Consider the following 19,024-nt stretch of genomic DNA (forward strand, 5'->3'; position numbering starts at 1 on the left):
AACCACTGCTACCCTTTCATACCCCTCAACTCTTATAACTGCCATCTGGTTTCTGTACAAATTGTAAATAGCCTTTCGCTCCCTGTATTTTACCCCAGCCACCTATAGAACCGTTAGAATTTGAAAGAGTAACGTCTATCATTTCGTATTATTGCTCAGGCATTCCTTTCGGTAACTTTCTCTTCGTGATGTGTGGGATGATGAACACGATAAAAGCATTCAAAATATAAATCTGCTGCAACATAGATATTCAACATGAGATACTTCGGTACATGTACATTTCTTTTGCACAATAGCCCTCCGTAAAGAAACTTGGGTTATTTTCATGAAAACATGTATTACCGTAATTAGTTAATAATAAAACACTGAATGATATTACGAAATAACATTCATCACGAGTCTTAAAATTCACAAATTCAATTTTTTCATAGTTACGTCTCCTTTTTTCATGTTTAAATATTCTAAATTACCGATTTCCAATTTGTACGTCCATGTCAATTTGTACGTCCATGTCTCCCTTTAATAGCGCTTTTTTATGCGTCACGAACGATCGCAGTTCTTTTTGTACGCCATTACGAGTGGATGCACATGGTGTTAGATGACGGCCATTTTTATGTCTGTCTCTGGTCTAGGCAGATATTTTTCCGTTACGTTATTTTTTCCTAATTTATTTCCGTTTCGTTGCGGTAATGTAGTGCGCTCCTAATAAAAGTAAAAACTCGAGAATGGCTTTTCTCGAGTTGAAGCTATTCGAGTAACTAAGAAGAGGTCTTTATAAATACTAACAATAAAGAAAAATATGTTAGCTTTATTCGGTCCACGAAATAATTTGAAAGAAATTTGTACGCCATTACTGAACGTTCGATACCTCACGTCGTAGAAGTGGACACTGTTCAAATGCGAAGAGAGCGGCGGGTGAGAGCTGGCCGAGGCGAGGCCTACCTTTCTCGCAGAAGATGCCCTCGAAGTCGACGTTGCGGCACTCGCAGATGGGGCCGCTGTCGGTGGAGATGCAGATGCCGCCGTGCTGGCACGGGTCGTGGTCCTCGCACGCGTCCGTCAGGTTCCCGCGGATGCCCTGCGCGCACACAAACACTTCACAGCACGGTGCAAACACGCCAAATACAGCGGCAGATAAGAGAGACAGGCAGAGAGACTTTCACCTAGTGCAGCGGCGTGCGCAGTACTCACGCCATCCACTACTCGTATCTGTAACGAAGTGCTGACGGAGGACAAAATAGCGTAAGCGAGCAGTATAAGCCACGACCAACACAGCCAGTGTTAGAAATCACGTAGACAAGACACAGAAATACACTTACCGACACATTTAAAGTGACATAGGTTAAACTCTTCCCGAATATACTTGTTGTTATGGTACGTTAAAAGAATACATAGCGTTATATAGAATGGGCTGTATCCACCTCTTGTTTTTTAATGGAGACGTAAAAAGTTTGAATAGGTGTGAAACTGAGACACGTTCGAGGACAGTCAAACCTAGACAGCGTGACTTTACCTCTCCTACCAATCTTCATCATCATCATCATCATCATCATCATTTAACACTGATTATGCCTTTCATCGTTCAGTCTGGAGCACAGCCCCCTTATAAAATTCCTCCATGATCCCCTATTCAGTGCTAACACTGGTGCCTCTTCTGAAGTTAAACCTATTACTTCAAAATCATTCTTAACCGAATCCAGGTACCTTCTCCTTGGTCTACCCCGACTCCTCCTACCCTCTAATGCTGAACCCATGAGTCTCTTGGGTAACCTTGCTTCTCCTATGCGTGTAACATGACCCCACCATATAAGCCTGTTCGCCCTGACTGCTACATCTATAGAGTTCATTCCCAGTTTTTCTTTGATTTCCTCATTGTGGACACCCTCCTGCCATTGTTCCCATCTACTAGTACCTGCAATCATCCTAGCTACTTTCATATCCGTAACCTCAACCTTGTTGATAAGGTAACCTGAATTCACCCAGCTTTCGCTCCCATACAACAAAGTTGGTCGAAAGATTGAACGGTGCACAGATAACTTAGTCTTGGTACTGACTTCCTTCTTGCAGAAGAGAGTAGATCGTAGCTGAGCGCTCACTGCATTAGCTTTGCTACACCTCGCTTCCAGTTCCTTCACTATGTTGCCATCCTGTGAGAATATGCATCCTAAGTACTTGAAACCGTCCACCTGTTCTAACTTTGTTCCTCCTATTTGGCACTCAATCCGTTTATATTTCTTTCCCATTGACTTTACTTTCGTTTTGGAGATGCTAATCTTCATACCATAGTCCTTACATTTCTGATCTAGCTCTGAAATATTACTTTGCAAATTTTCAATCGAATCTGCCATTACAACTAAGTCATCCGCATATGCAAGACTGCTTATTTTGTGTTCACATATCTTAATCTCACCCAGCCAGCCTATTGTTTTCAACATATGATCCATAAATAATATGAACAATAGTGGAGACAGGTTGCAGCCTTGTCTTACCCCTGAAACTACTCTGAACCATGAACTCAATTCACCGTCAACTCTAACTGCTGCCTGACTATCCATGTAATGACCTTTAATTGCTTGCAAAAGTTTGCCTCCTATTCCATAATCTCGTAGAACAGACAATAACTTCCTCCTTGGAACCCGGTCATATGCCTTTTCTAGATCTATAAAGCATAGATACAATTTACTGTTCCACTCATAACACTTCTCCATTATTTGCCGTAAGCTAAAGATCTGGTCCTGACAACCTCTAAGAGGCCTAAACCCACACTGATTTTCATCCAATTGGTCCTCAACTAATACTCGCACTTTCCTTTCAACAATACCTGAGAAGATTTTACCCAAAACGCTGATTAAAGAGATACCTCTGTAGTTGTTACAATCTTTTCTGTTTCCATGTTTAAAGATTCGTGTGATTACTGCTTTTGTCCAGTCTGATGGAACCTCTCCCGACTCCCAGGCCATTTCAATTATCCTGTGTAGCCATTTAAGACCTGATATTCCACTGTATTTGATGAGTTCCGACTTGATTTCATCCACCCCAGCTGCTTTATTGCACTGCGATCTATTGACCATTTTCTCCACTTCCTCAAATGTGATCCTATTTCCATCATAATTCCTATCCCATTTTACCTCGAAATCTGAAACATTGCTGATCGTATTTTGACCTACATTGAGCAACTCTTCAAATATTTCCTCCATCTGCCCAAGGCATCCACAGGATTCACCAGCAGTTTTCCTGACCTGTCCAAAATACTTGTCATTTCCTTCTTACCTCCCTTTCGAAGACTGATAATTACACTCCAGAATGGTTTTCCAGCAGCTTGACCCATAGTCTCCAACCTATTTCCAAAGTCTTCCCAAGATTTCTTCTTGGATGCTGCAATTATCTGTTTGGCTTTGTTTCTTTCTTCAACATAACTTTCTCTGTCTACCTGCGTTCTAGTATGTAACCATTTTTGATACGCCTTCTTTTTCCTTTTACAGGCTGCCTTGACTGTGTCATTCCACCAAGCTGTTTGCTTCATCCTACTTTTACACACTACTGTTCCAAGACATTCTTTAACCACTTCTAGTACTGTGTCCCTGTACCTTGTCCATTCCTTCTCCAATGACTGTAATTGACTACATTCAACTAACTGGTACCTTTCTGAGATCGCTGTTATGTACTTGTGCCTGATTTCCTTATCCTGAAGTTTCTCCACTCTCATCCTCCTGCATATGGACCTGACCTCCTGCACTTTTGGCCTCACAATCCCAATTTCACTGCAGATTAAATAATGATCACTGTCATCAAAGAATCCCCTGAATACACGTGTGTCCCTCACAGCCTTCCTGAATTCCTGATATGTTATTATATAGTCAATGACAGATCTGGATCCCCTGCCTTCCCAAGTATACCGGTGAATATTCTTATGTTTAAAAAAGGAGTTTGTGATTACTAAGCCCACACTGGCACAGAAATCCAAGAGTTGTTTCCCGTTCCTGTTGGCCTCCATATCCTCTCCAAATTTACCCATAACCTTTTCATACCCTTCTATTCGATTTCCAATCCTGGCATTAAAATCACCCATGAGCAGAACACTGTCCTTGTCCTTTACTCTAACAACTACATCACTGAGTGCCTCATAAAAACTATCCATCTTATTTTGATCTGTCCCTTCACAATGCGAATATACTGACACAATCCTAATTTTCTTGATAGACACTGTCAAATCTATCCACATCAGTCGTTCGTTTACATACCTTACTCCAACTAAGCTGGGTTCCATTTCTTTCCTGATGTAAAGCCCTACACCCCATTGTGCTATTCCTGCTATTCCTACCAATCTTTCTCTTTTAAATTAAATCTGTTCACTAAATAATGCTCCCATTTTTACAGTCGTTAATGTATATGGACCATGGACCTCGCCGTTGGCGGGGAAGGCACGTGTGCCTCAGCGATACAAATAGCCGTACCGCAGGTGCAACCACAACGAAGAGGTATCTGTTGAGAGGTTCCTGAAGAGGGGAAGCAGCCATTTCAGTAGTTGCAGGGTCAACAGTCTGGATGATTGTCTGATCTGGCCTTGTAACATCAACCAAGATGGCTCTGAGCACTATGGGACTTAACAGCTGTGGTCATCAGTCCCCTAGAACTTAGAACTACTTAAACCTATCTAACCTAAGGACATCACACACATCCACGCCCGAGGCAGGATTCGGACCTGCGACCGTAGCAGTCGCGCGGTTCCAGACTGCGCGCCTAGAACCGCGAGACCACCGCGGCCGGCAACATCAACCAAAAATGGCGTTGCTGCGCTTGTACTGCGAACGGCTGAAAGCACAGGGAATCTATAGCCGTAATTTCTCCCGAGGACATGCGGCTCTACTGTAGCGTTAAGCGATGATGGCGTCCTTCTGAGTAAAACAGTCCCCGATTTGGATCTCCGGTGGGGACTATTCAGGACAACCTCGTTACCAGGAGAAGCAAAACTGGCGTTCCACGGATCGGAGCCTGGGATATCAGATCCCTTAATCGCGACGGAGCGAGCTGGCGCAGTGATTAGCTCACTGGACTCGCATTCGGGAGGACGATGCCTCAATCCCACGTCCGGCCAAACTGATTTAGGTTTTCCGTGATTTCCCTAAATCGCTCCAGGCAAATACCAGGATGGTTCCATTGAAAGGGCACGGGCAACTTCCTACCCCGTCCTTTACTAATCGGATGAGACCGATGACCTTGCTGTTTGGTCTCTTCCCCCAAACAACCCAACCGTTAATCGGGCAGGTTGCTTAGAAAATTTAAAAAGGGAAGTGGGTGGGTTAAAGTTAGATATAGTGGGAATTAGTGAAGTTCGGTGGTAGGAGGAACAGGACTTCCGGTCAGGTGAATACAGAGTTGTAAATACAAAATCAAATAGGGGTAATGCAGGAGTAGGTTTAATATTGAATAAAGAAGCAGGTGCGCGGATAAACTACTACCAACAGCATAGTGAACACATTGTTGTGGCCAAGATTGACACGAAGCCCATGACTACCACAGTAGTACAAGTTTATATGCCAACTAGCTCCGCCAATGATGAAGAGATTGAAGAAATGTATGATGCGATAAGAGATTGTTCAGATAGTTAAGGGAGACTAAAATTTAATAATTATGGGGGACTGGAATTCGATAGTAAGAAAAGGAAGAGAGGGAAACATAGTAGATTAATATGGAATCGGGGTAAGGAATGAAGGAGGAAGCCACCTAATAGAATTTTGCACAGAGCATAACTTAATCATAGCTAACACTTGCTTCAATAATCATAAAAGAAGGTTGTATACATGGAAGAAGCTTGGAGATACTGAAAGGTTTCAGATAGATTATATAATGGTACGACAGAGATTTCGGAACCGGGTTTTAAGGTGTAAGATATTTCCAGGGGCAGATGTGGATTCTGACCACAATTTATTGCTTATCAACTTCACATTAAAATTGAAGAAATTGCAAAAAGGCAGGAATTTAAGGAGATGAGACCTGAATAAACTGAAAGAACCTGATGATGTAGAGTATTTGAGAGGGACCATCAGGGAACGAATGACAAGAATAGGGGAAACAGTAGAGGAAGAATGGGTGACTTTGAGAGATGAAATGGTGAACGCAGCAAAAAAGTATGTAAAGAGACGAGAGATAGTAGAAATTCTTGGGTAACACAAGAGATATTGACTTTAACCGATGACACGAGGAAATATAAAAATTCAATAAACGAAGCAGGTGAAAGGGAATACAAACGCCTAAAAAATGAGATCTACAGAAAGTGCAAAATGGCCAAGCAGGAATCGCTAAAGGACAAATGTAAGGATGTCGATGCATGTATCACTAGCCGTAAGATAGATGCTGCGTACAGGGTGTTAAAGAGATCTTCGGAGAAAAGATAACCACCTGCATGAATATCAAAAGCTCAGATTGGAAACCAGTCAGAAGCGAAGAATAGAAAGCAGAAAGGTGGAAGGAGTATGTCGAGAGTCTATAAAATAGACATGTACTTCAGGGCAATATTATAGAAATAGAAGGCGATAAAAATGAGGAGATATGATACTCAGTCAAGAATTTGACAAAGCACTGAAATACTCAAGATGAAACAACGCCCCGGCAGTACACAGCATTTTGTTGGAGCTACTGATAGCCTTAGGAGAGCCAGCCATGACAAAACTCTTCCGTCTGGTGAGGAAGATGTATGGGACAGGCGCAATAAAAAAATGGTTCAAATGGCTCTGTTGTGTTTCCCGATGAAAGCTGGTGATGCCTGCGTGTTGGTTAGGAGAAGGCCTTTCGGGGACGTGCAGCTAGTCTGGTTCAAATGGCTCTGAGCACTATGGGACTTAACATCTGAGGTCATCAGTCCCCTAGAACTTAGAACTACTTAAATCTAACTAACCTAAGGACATCACACACATCCATGCCCAAGGCAGCATACAAACCTACGACTGTAGCGGTCGCGCGGTTCCAGAATGTAGCGTCTAGAACCGCTCAGCCACTCCAGCCGGCTCAGGCGAAATACCCGCAGACTTCAAGAAGGATATAGTAATTCCAGTTCCAAAGAACGCAGGTGGCGACAGGTGTGAAAATCACTGTTCTATCAGTTTAATAAGTCACGGTTGCAAAATACTAAGACGAATTCTTTACAAACGAATGGGAAAACTGATAGATTCCGACCTCGGGGAAGAACAGTTTTGATTCCGGAGAAATGTAGGAACACGTGGGGCAATACTGACCCCAAGATTTATCATAGAAGATAAATTAAGGAAAGATAAACCTACGTTTATAGCATTTGTAGATGTAGGGAAACCTTTGGACAATGTTGACTAAAATACTCTCTTTCAAATTCTAAAGGTGGAAGGGGTAAAATACAGGGAGTGAAAGGCTATTTATAATTTGTGCAGAAACCAGATGGCAGTTATAAGGGTCGAGTGGCACAGAGGGAAAGCAGTGGTTGAGTAGGAAATGAGACAGGGTTGTAGCCTATCCCCGATGTTATTCAATCTGTATAAAAAAAATGGTTCAAATGGCTCTGAGCACTATGGGACTCAACTGCTGAGGTCATTAGTCCCCGAGAACTTAGAACTAGTTAAACCTAACTAACCTAAGGACATCACAAACATCCATGCCCGAGGCAGGATTCGAACCTGCGACCGTAGCGGTCTTGCGGTTCCAGACTGCAGCGCCTTTAACCGCACGGCCATCAATCTGTATACTTAGCAAGCAAGAAAACAATAGAATAATTCCGGGTAGGAATTAAAATCCGTGGAAAAGAAATAAAAACTTTGAGGTTCGCCAATGACATTGTAATTCTGTCAGAGACAGCAAAGTGCTTAGAAGAGCAGTTGAACGGAATGAAAAGTGTTTTGGGAGGAGGACATAATGACGCTACAGAAGAATGCGGAAGATTAGATGGGTAGATCACATAACTAATAATGATGTACTGAATAGAAATGTGCAGGACAGAAATGTGTGGTACAGCCTGACTAGAAGATGGGATCGGTTGGTGGGACACATGCTGAGGCATCCAGGGATCACAAATATGGTACTGGACGGAAGCGTGTAGGGTAAAATTCATAGAGGGGGACGAAGAGATGAATATGTAAGTAGTCTCAGAAAGACGTAAGTTGCAGTAGTTACTCTGAGATGAAGAGGCTTGCACGGATAGAGTAGCACGGAGAGCTGCATCAAACCAGTCTTTGGAATGAAGACCGCAACAAAACATCAATATATATATATATATATATATCGAACAATCCCGCCAGATAGTTAGAGTCGTGGTCAACATTCAAAATGACGCCTTCGTGAGACACGCGTCTCAAACTCGGTGCAGTGATTCTAATTGTTGGTCACGGAAAGGTACCCGTGGCGGATATCCACTACTGGGCAGCGATACAGTTGGCAGAAGTACTGTCGGACGATGTGTAAGAAGGGATAAGGCGTTAGGAAGTGCCAGAACTGGGCAGCCTGCTGGGTCATGCCTGCCACAGCCACCGCTCCCGACACAGTGAATCAAACGGGTGCTGTTATTCGTGCAGTTTGGTGCATCACAGCTGTCTCTGCACCCATCGTTGGACATTCGAAGCACGTGGAGTGCTGGACATTCAAAGATGTGTTCAGGATGTGTTCCAAGAATGTCCACAACGGGCCACAAGATTCCAAGTGAAGCCATTTCATCTGAACAGTTGCAACTATCTAAGGCCAGTGGAGAGACGTTTCTGTTATGGCTGACGAAACCTCGGCGCATCTCTTTGAACCGCAAGCAAAAAGGCACTCACTCGGTGGCACCATCTGCAATCAACAAAAAAGAAGAAATTCGAGGTAACTTCCTTCGCTGTCAAACAGATGAAGACAGTCTTTCCGAAAAAGGGCAGCCCTTAATTCAGAGGCGTACGTCAAGACTCCACAGAAGCTAAGAAACTGTTTCCATCGTGTTCGTTCTGACGAGAATCCAAAAGAAATTTTGGTCCAACATGACAATATGTGGTCACACACAACTCCCAGAGTTCATCACCAAGTTGGGTTGGGCATCATTTCCTCATATCTCCTACAGACCACACCTGGCATCTGCGTGCTTCCACCTGTTTGGTCCACACAAAGGTTAGTATGTGGGAAATGGTTTCAAAGTGATGAGATCGTCTTCAAGCACTGAAAACATGCCAGCAGGCGCAGAACAAGAACTTTAACAAACAGGAAATACATGTTGTTACACAACGCTGGCATAAGGCTATACAATGTGATGGTTACTGGGTAGCTGGAGGGGAAAGTACGCGTGGAAGAAGAGAGCGCATCAAGCTTTCAGGTCCCTTAAGCAGAAGCTCACCACTGCCCCACCAGGCGCGTCATGCGTCATCACCTCCTCAGTTATTTTCTGGGGCCTTGTGCCAGTCGAAACCTTACAGTTGGAGAGAGTGTCTTAAGACACTTTTGTACGTTTCTGATGTAAAATTTATGTAATTTTGGCTGAGTGTTAGGTGAAACTAAATCTATTTTTAAATTAGGTAAACTCGGTGCCGGAACTGGCTGCTATAAATTTCCAATATCCTTTTTGGTCTCCACGACTTTACTAGTGTGTATATTCTGCAGGTTGCAGAGAAAGAAAACAGCGGAATAGTGTCAAGTACGTAAGACTAATGTTGCACAAGGTCGCATTGTCTACTTTCACCGCATCAAAAAACTACCTGCGGATATGTGACATATGACCTGTACTTTCACTTTCTAGTCCCTTCTAGCGTATTCAAGCATTTTTGTGTTTGTGTGTTCATTTAACTTAGATACCTCAATACCTCATTATTCACCTTGGAAAACTTTAATTAATTTTTCTTTTCTACGGTTTATCTTTCTTTGAGTAGCGACTTTTTCAAACATACGTGAAATACAACTTGAACTTCCATAGTCGCTTTTTTTCCTTTTTTTATTGCAGAAACCAGCAGAGAACATCAACCAGACAGCCTTTAACAGAAAAAATATTGTAGTACACCGAACAACCCTGGTGGCTTGTTATTTTCTGTTCTTACTCTCTTCACCAAAGAATCCGAAGTAAAAATCCCAGAAATCGAATCAAGAATAGCTGCCGACATGAGTAACTTAGGGGTAGATGACCTCCGAGTAGTGAAGCTAAATCACCTAATTAAAGCAGCTCTTCCTGTCCGGACTGGTGGTGGTGGTGGTTAGTGTTTAACGTCCCGTCGACAACGAGGTCATTAGAGACGGAGCGCAAGCTCGGGTTAGGGAAGGATTGGGAAGGAAATCGGCCGTGCCCTTTCAAAGGAACCATCCCGGCATTTGCCTGAAACGATTTAGGGAAATCACGGAAAACCTAAATCAGGATGGCCGGAGACGGGATTGAACCGTCGTCCTCCCGAATGCGAGTCCAGTGTGCTAACCACTGCGCCACCTCGCTCGGTCCTGTCCGGACTGTACACCAATTAGGTGCCTTTCAGAGTATGCTGATGCATTAGCTCCATACTTAACAATCATATACAGCCACTCGCTCGACGATAGATCCGTACCCAAAGATGGAAAGTTGCACAGATCACACCATTATGCAAGAAAGGAAAGAGGAGTAATCGACTAAAGTACAATGCCATATCATTAATTTCGAGACGATGCAGGATTCTGGAACATATATTGTGTTTCAACATTATGAATTACCTCGAAGAAAACGGTCTATTGACAAACAGTCAACACGGATTTATAAACATCTTTTCGTGTCAAATACAACTAGTTCTTTATCCACGAGGAGTCTTGAGTGCTATAGACAAGGGATTTCAAATTGATCCCGGATTTCTAGATTTCCAGAAGGCTTTTGATACCGTATCTAACAAGCGGCTTGTAATCAAATTGCGTGCTCAGTTATGCGACTGGATTCTTGATTTCCTGTCAGAGAGGGTACAGTTCGTAGTAACTGACGGAAAATCATCTAGTAAAGCAAAAGTGATTTCTAGCGTTCCCCAAGGTGGTGTCGTATATAGTTCCAGTACTTATCCTTACCCATGTAGAGCCAGCTGCTTTGCTCGCGTACACTGAATGGCCTGCAGAGATTTTTCTTTTTATTTAATCACATTTTTACGTTGTTCACAACATACTCTAAGCTTTTCACTCTAATTAAGGCCCCATAAGCATGGTCTTTTCCGAATGTACTCCTGACCAAAGAGAGATCCTGATAACTGCAGTCCAAAGTTTTTGCGTTTGTGTGGGGATCTGTGCAGCGACTTTCTTCCCCTAACAAATATTTCTTCGTACCTAACCGAGGAGTGAAATACTAATTTTGATAAATTTAGCCTTAAAAACTTTTTCATGTAAAGAAATATTTTCTTAAAAATTTTCATGCTGTATTACACTTCCTTAGGTGTTGTAGGTGCTGAATTTCCAGAAACACTGAAACACATTTCTTTTTTGTTTTTTTTTTTGTTTTTCTAAGAGAGAAGTCATATAGCAATTGTCATAGATGTAGCCTTAAAAATCCTGTAGCAGTTCTTCAGAAGTTATTTATTTTCAAAAACTTTTTCCCCTACTATTTTACCCCGTGAATGGCTGAATTTCCAAAACTGCAAAAACACGTATTTTTTTTATTTTACAACAGAGAAACCAAATGCCAGTTTTCGTCGGTCTGGTTTCAAAATTCCCTTAATAGTGACACACTTTCAAAAAGCCTTTCCTCTATTTCATTCTCTTAGGAGTCTAATTTCGGAAGTCCCTTCTTAAGTGACGGCTACAATATAAGATCTACACCTTCGCCAAACTTCAAGTTTGTCTCCTTAGCGGTTTGGGCTGGGCGATGATGAGACAATGAATCAGTCTGACCCTATTTCACTCCCTTAGGAGCTGAACTTACAAAAGCAGTGAAACACGTATTTTTTCATCTCTAACCTAGAAGCCAAACATCAGCTTTCAAAGATTTAACTTTGAAGATGCTTTCCCAATTAAATATTTTCATGAACTATTCCACCTCCTACTTCACCCCTTGGGGGTTGAATTTCCGAAAACAGTGACATGCCTACGTTTTACTTCTATCAGAGAATTCAAAATTTTCATAGCTTTTGCTTCAAAAAAGGTTGTACAATAAAATATTTCCACACAAAGTTTTTTGTTCAGAATCACTAATACTGTCACCCCTCAAAGCGTGTACCTTTCCTCCTGACTCACTATGTATATAGAGGGTGTTTCACTAAATGTGTTGGCCTCTGTAAATTACGAAGTAATAGGCGACGGAAATATTTATTGCGGTAGGTCACCATAAGAAACGTTACACTGTCTGCGGACCTATGAACATATATTATTGTGTTACTATCCAAAGACAAAAAGATACAATTTTTTAAATGTAACAATAGTTGTTTCTATCATTCACTGGAATCAGTAACACCAACTACACTCCTGGAAATTGAAATAAGAACACCGTGAATTCATTGTCCCAGGAAGGGGAAACTTTATTGACACATTCCTGGGGTCAGATACATCACATGATCACACTGACAGAACCACAGGCACATAGACACAGGCAACAGAGCATGCACAATGTCGGCACTAGTACAGTGTATATCCACCTTTCGCAGCAATGCAGGCTGCTATTCTCCCATGGACACGATCGTAGAGATGCTGGATGTAGTCCTGTGGAACGACTTGCCATACCATTTCCACCTGGCGCCTCAGTTGGACCAGCGTTCGTGCTGGACGTGCAGACCGCGTGAGACGACGCTTCATCCAGTCCCAAACATGCTCAATAGGGGACAGATCCGGAGATCTTGCTGGCCAGGGTAGTTGACTTACACCTTCTAGAGCGCGTTGGGTGGCACGGGATACATGCGGACGTGCATTGTCCTGTTGGAACAGCAAGTTCCCTTGCCGGTCTAGGAATGGTAGAACGATGGGTTCGATGACGGTTTGGATGTACCGTGCACTATTCAGTGTCCCCTCGACGATCACCAGTGGTGTACGGCCAGTGTAGGAGATCGCTCCCCACACCATGATGCCGGGTGTTGGCCCTGTGTGCCTCGGTCGTATGCAGTCCTGATTGTGGCGCTCACCTGCACGGCGCCAAACACGCATACGACCATCATTGGCACCAAGGCAGAAGCGACTCTCATCGCTGAAGACGACACGTCTCCATTCGTCCCTCCATTCACGCCTGTCGCGACACCACTGGAGGCGGGCTGCACGACGTTGGGGCGTGAGCGGAAGACGGCCTAACGGTGTGCGAGACCGCAGCCCAGCTTCATGGAGACGGTTGCGAATGGTCCTCGCCGATACCCCAGGAGCAACAGTGTCCCTAATTTGCTGGGAAGTGGCGGTGCGGTCCCCTACGGCACTGCGTAGGATCCTACGGTCTTGGCGTGCATCCGTGCGTCGCTGCGGTCCGGTCCCAGGTCGACGGGCACGTGCACCTTCCGCCGACCACTGGCGACAACATCGATGTACTGTGGAGACCTCACGCCCCACGTGTTGAGCAATTCGGCGGTACGTCCACCCGGCCTCCCGCATGCCCACTATACGCCCTCGCTCAAAGTCCGTCAACTGCACATACGGTTCACGTCCACGCTGTCGCGGCATGCTACCAGTGTTAAAGACTGCGATGGAGCTCCGTATGCCACGGCAAACTGGCTGACACTGACGGCGGCGGTGCACAAATGCTGCGCAGCTAGCGCAATTCGACGACCAACACCGCGGTTCCTGGTGTGTCCGCTGTGCCGTGCGTGTGATCATTGCTTGTACAGCCCTCTCGCAGTGTCCGGAGCAAGTATGGTGGGTCTGACACACCGGTGTCAATGTGTTCTTTTTTCCATTTCCAGGAGTGTATATATACATCAATTTAAATTACATTCCTCTCACTTTTAGTTTGGGAGCGACAACCGTTCAAAGTTTCGGGGACAGATAGCACATACGCTGCGCATAACGCAGTGCGCCTTCTAAATGTGGTGCGGCCGAGCTGTAACGTCGCCGGTGTCACGGAGCGAGAAGCTTCCTCGATGCGCTGTTACACTGCCGACTGTCGCCGCACCCTGCCGTAGTCCCGACAGTTCGAGCCACACAAACAAACGGGGCTCAATATACCACAGTTAGTGACATCGGATGAAGATGGCATACACTAACAACGAGTACGTTGACTTGTTGCTGATGCTCGGCGAGTGCCGACACGATGCCACTGAGGCAGCCATGGCGTACGCCGTGAGATATCTTAGGTGAAGAGCTCCGGCAGCCATTACGTTCTTACGTGCCGAACAACGACTTCGGGAAACAGGCAGCTTTGTTATGCGGCACAGTAACAGACGAAGAACAGCAAGAAGTGAGGAGACGGAGGTGTTTGTTTTAGCTGCAGTACACCACGATCCTCATGTCAGCTTACGAGCCGTTGCTGCAGTAGCTGGTGTCAGTCTCACATCTGTGTGGCGTATAGTACACGGCCACAGGTTTAACACGTGCCGCCTGTCACTGACCCAGGAGCTGCATGGAAACGATTTCTGTGCGAGAGTTACATTCTGTGAATGGGCCACGCGTAGTTTCAGGCTGGAGTCAAATGGCTCTGAGCACTATGGGACTTAACATCTGAAGTCATCAGTCCCCTAGAACTTACAAGGGAACCTCCCCATCGCACCCCCCACAGATTTAGTTATAAGTTGGCACAGTGGATAGGCCTTGATAAACTGAACACAGATCAATTGAGAAAACAGGAAGAAGTTATGTGGAACTGTGAAAAAATAAGCAAAATATACAAACTGAGTAGTTCACGGGAAGATAGGCAACATCAAGGACACTGGGACCGCAAGAGCGCCGTGGTCTCGTGGTAACGTGAGTAGCTGCGGAATGAAAGGTCCTTGGTTCAAATCTTCCATCGAGTGAAAAGTTTAATTTTTTATTATGGAAAGGATAGTTGCTACTCACCATATAGCGGAGGTGCTGAGTCGCGGATAGGACAACAAAAAAGACTGTCACAAAATAAGTTTTCGCCCAACAAGGCCTTTGTCAAACATAGACGATAGACGCGCGCGCGCAGACTCACACACAACCACGCAAAGTGAGAACATGTGTATGTGCATGTCGTCTGTTTTTGACGAAGGTCAATCTGCGACTCAGCATTTCCGCTATATGCTGAGTAGCAACTATTCTTTTCATAATATTGTTATTAGACATTCTATATGTGTCTAAGCATTTATTATTAGATGAACGTATAAAAATAGAAAGCAAATCGGTAAGGCACATTTTCAGATTTTAGGCAAAAATGTTTTCGCTTTATATATTACATATATATACTTTTATAGGTATTAAAAAATACGTATATTAAAGAATTACGTACCTACAAACAAGTCTGAGGTAGAATTCGATGTTGTGTCAGAATTTCAAAGCAACCGATCGGAAACTTTCGGAGATTAACAATTCCGAACAGACCAATATTTAGATTTTTACATTGTTTCCCCTTATGTTACAAATATACGAGACGGTGTTGCGTTAGGTGTATAAGAACAATTGAGTATTCGGATTGAGTGAAGTGTCAAAATTTCAAAGAAATCAGTAACGAACTTTCGGAGATTTGAGATTTTGAAGAAAGGAACATCTACGTTTTTGTACTTATATAGGAAATGTATATGTTCCTAATCGCAAATCCCTGCAAGTTTTATACCGACTGCTTTGAAATTTTGAGCCAACGCCGCACTGATATATGAGCGTGTTTTTATTTACCCAATTTTCCAATATATGTAATACTTAAATTTTTGTAAAATTATGTCACGAAATTTTAACCCTGGATAGCTGAACCAGTAGGAACCAAAATTACTAATGTTGTGTAGGTCGACAATGCACAATTTTTAAACTTAGCGCTACGGACTGCGATTGGCCGTGGGACTGCCCCGTTGCCATTCGTTGCTTGCCTGACACGTAGAAGCGGCCCTCGCGATCTCCGGCGGTCCTGCGTTGTCCAGAGCATCCGGCAACAGGGCAGTCCCGCGGCCAATATGGGCGCGTCGCGCCAAGTTTCCGTAGTTTAAAAATTGTGCCTCTTCGACCTACACAACATTGGTAATTTTGGTTTCTACTGGCATTAAAAAATCAAATACCTAAAAGTACGCCCGTATTAACATTCAATGTTACGTGAAAAATTTCCAAGCAATTGATGAAAAACTTTTGGAGATACACGATTTTGAACAAACCAACATTCAACTTTTTATTTGTCTAAGTTTGTTACTACTGGCACATAATTTAGCATAGTGATCAGATACAGATAAAGGTTGCACTTTTTATGCAGTCGCTGCCGTATATTTCTAAATACATAATTGAACTTTAACAAAGATGTCTTTTCTATGTTAGTAGCTGAACCACTTCTGTTCATTTTCTCTCTGGTTTTCAGGAAGCAAATCTCCCGAGCCCGGCTCATATTCTGTAATTATTGTAACAGTAATAAACTTGTGAAAAAGTAGGTAAAATGAAGATGATTACACTCTAGAAGAAAATGAGGTTTGCAAAGTTGGTAGCTGCCAGTACCAAACTACAACACTTTTCCCACGTTTTCTTTTACAAAACAGAATAAACGTTTGCGGCAGTGCCATTCTCTCCCCGTTCTACAGACACACCGGCGCGCCCTCCACACTGCCACGGAGAGCTCCTCGCTGCAGACGGGCCGGACAAAGATACGCAGGCACCGCGAGAAATGCGCGCCTCGACCTACGTGCAGGTGCCGGCCGGGGCCGCCGCCCGCTCCCCAGTGCCTGACCACGAGCGGCACGCCTGCAGCGCCCCCGACACGTTGCAAGCGACACCCGTGATCAGAGCAGTGTTCCGTGCAATTGTGACCGCGCGGATTCGAACGCGGGAGAGCTGTCGCTTCGCGTGCAGTGAGTGCTTCCGCAACTGAGACCCTGTGTTTTGACAGGTGTCGTGGCGAAAGATTATAGCGCACACAGTGAAAACGGAAAAACATCGACCGCTAACGCACGAGGGGGACAAATCTCTGCGTCGAGTGATCGTAACAGGCGGGTACTGAAGAGGACCGTGACGAAAAGTAAGAGGACGGCAGCAGCTAGAGTCACTGTTTCGCTCACGGAACTTGTCAGCTACATAACGACACGAGCCGGCCGGAGTGGCCGAGCGGCTCTAGGTGCTACAGTCTGGAACCGCGCGACAGCTACGGTCGCAGGTTCGAATCCTGCCTCGGGCATGGATGTGTATGATGTCGTTAGGTTGGTTAGGATTAAGTAGTTCTAAGTTCTAGGGGACTGATGACCTCAGAAGTTAAGTTCCGTAGTGCTCAGAGCCATTTGAACCATTTGATAACGACACGAATAGAGCTCCGTCAGCAGGGAGTCGCGTGGCGAGCTAGAATAAAAAAAACCACTCGTCAGTGATGCAGATACCTGTAACAGGGAAACGTGGTGCGGATGCCATAGAAGTGGGACTACGGAGCAGTGAAAGAAAGGCATTTGGTCCGACGAACTTTGTTTCACACGGTCTCCAAGTCGTCGCCGAGTTTCGTGTAACACAAGCCGTCCCGAGCCTACGATGCAGACTGCTTGCTGCACGGAGTGAGGCGTGAGGGGGGAAGTTCAGTCACGATTTGGGCAGCCGTATAACGCGAGGCCCCTGCACTCCACGGTTACTTTGCGAGGTCGCACTATTGCGGAGGATTGTGTGACCGTTTTGCCTGACCACGCCCATCCCATAGAACAATATTTGTTTTCCAATGACGACGCTGTGTTCAGTGATACAGCGCACGTCGTCTAGGACCGGTTCTGTGGGCACGAGTGCGGACCGTCGCATCTGCCCTGGCCATCACACTCATCAAATCTGAGCCTTTGCGGTCGCTAGCCACCTCCATCATCCTTACTTGCACTTGACACTATTTTGCAGGAATAATGGAAAAACTGGTAGAAGCCGACCTCGGGGAAGATCAGTTTGGATTCCGTAGAAATGTTGGAACACGTGAGACAATACTGACCCTACGACTTATCTTAGAAAAAAGATTAAGGAAAGGCAAACCTACGTTTCTAGCATTTGTAGACTTAGAGAAATCTTTTGACAATGTTGACTAGAATGCTCTCTTTCAAATTCTGTAGGTGGCAGGGGTAAAATACAGGGAGCGAAAGGCTATTTACAATTTGTACAGAAACCAGATGGCAGTTATAAGAGTTGAGGGGCATGAAAGGGAAGCTGCGGTTGGGAAGGGAGTGAGACAGGGTTGTAGCCTCTCCCCGATGTTATTCAATCTGTATATTGAGCAAGCAGTAAAGGAAACAAAAGAAAAATTCGCAGTAGCTATTAAAATCCATGGATAAGAAATAAAACCGTTGAGGTTCGCCGATGACATTGTAATTATGTCAGAGACAGCAAAGGACTTGGAAGAGCAGTTGAATGGAATGGATAGTGTCTTGAAAGGAGGGTATAAGATGAACATCAACAAAAGCAAAACGAGGATAATGGAATGTAGTCGAATTAAGTCGGGTGATGCTGAGGGAATTACATTAGGAAATGAGACACTTAAAGTAGTGAAAGAGCTTTGCTATTTGGGGAGCAAAATAACTAATGATGGTCGAAGTAGAGGGGATATAAAAGATAGACTGGCAATGGCAAGGAAAGCGTTTCTGAAGAAGAGAAATTTGTTAACATCGAGTATAGATTTAAGTGTCAGGAAGTCGTTCCTGAAAATATTTGTATGGAGTGTAGCCATGTATGGAAGTGAAACATGGACGATAAATAGTCTGGACAAGAAGAGAATACAAGCTTTCGAAATGTGGTGCTACAGAAGAATGCTGAAGATTAGATGGGCAGATCATATAACTAATGAGGAGGTATTGGTTCAAATGGTCAAATGACTCTGAGCACTATGGGACTCAACTGCTGTGGTCATTAGTCCCCTAGAACTTAGAACTACTTAAACCTAACTAACCTAAGGTCATCATACACAGCCATGCCCGAGTCAGGATTCGAACCTGCGACCGTAGCAGCAGGCGGCTCCGGACTGGAGCGCCTAGAACCGCACGGTCACCGCGGCCGGCTGAGGAGGTATTGAATAGGATTGGGGAGAAGAGAAGTTTGTGGCACAATT

At 44.3% G+C, this 19,024-nt stretch overlaps 1 protein-coding gene across 5 annotated transcripts in view; it reads right to left on the reverse strand.

The window, feature by feature from the left end:
- The window catches only part of LOC124613920 (neurexin-1), a 2,081,056-nt gene that overhangs the window by 1,479,501 nt on the left and 582,531 nt on the right, over nt 1-19,024 (reverse strand). For all 5 annotated transcript variants that reach the window (XM_047142672.1, XM_047142674.1, XM_047142673.1 and 2 more), the window contains one exon: nt 943-1,078. In XM_047142672.1, the coding sequence (XP_046998628.1) occupies nt 943-1,078 (136 nt within the window). The remainder of the gene's footprint in view (nt 1-942; nt 1,079-19,024) is intronic.

Source organism: Schistocerca americana, chromosome 4 (assembly GCF_021461395.2).
Source record: "Schistocerca americana isolate TAMUIC-IGC-003095 chromosome 4, iqSchAmer2.1, whole genome shotgun sequence".
In the NCBI taxonomy this organism is placed as follows: Eukaryota; Metazoa; Arthropoda; class Insecta; order Orthoptera; family Acrididae; genus Schistocerca; species Schistocerca americana.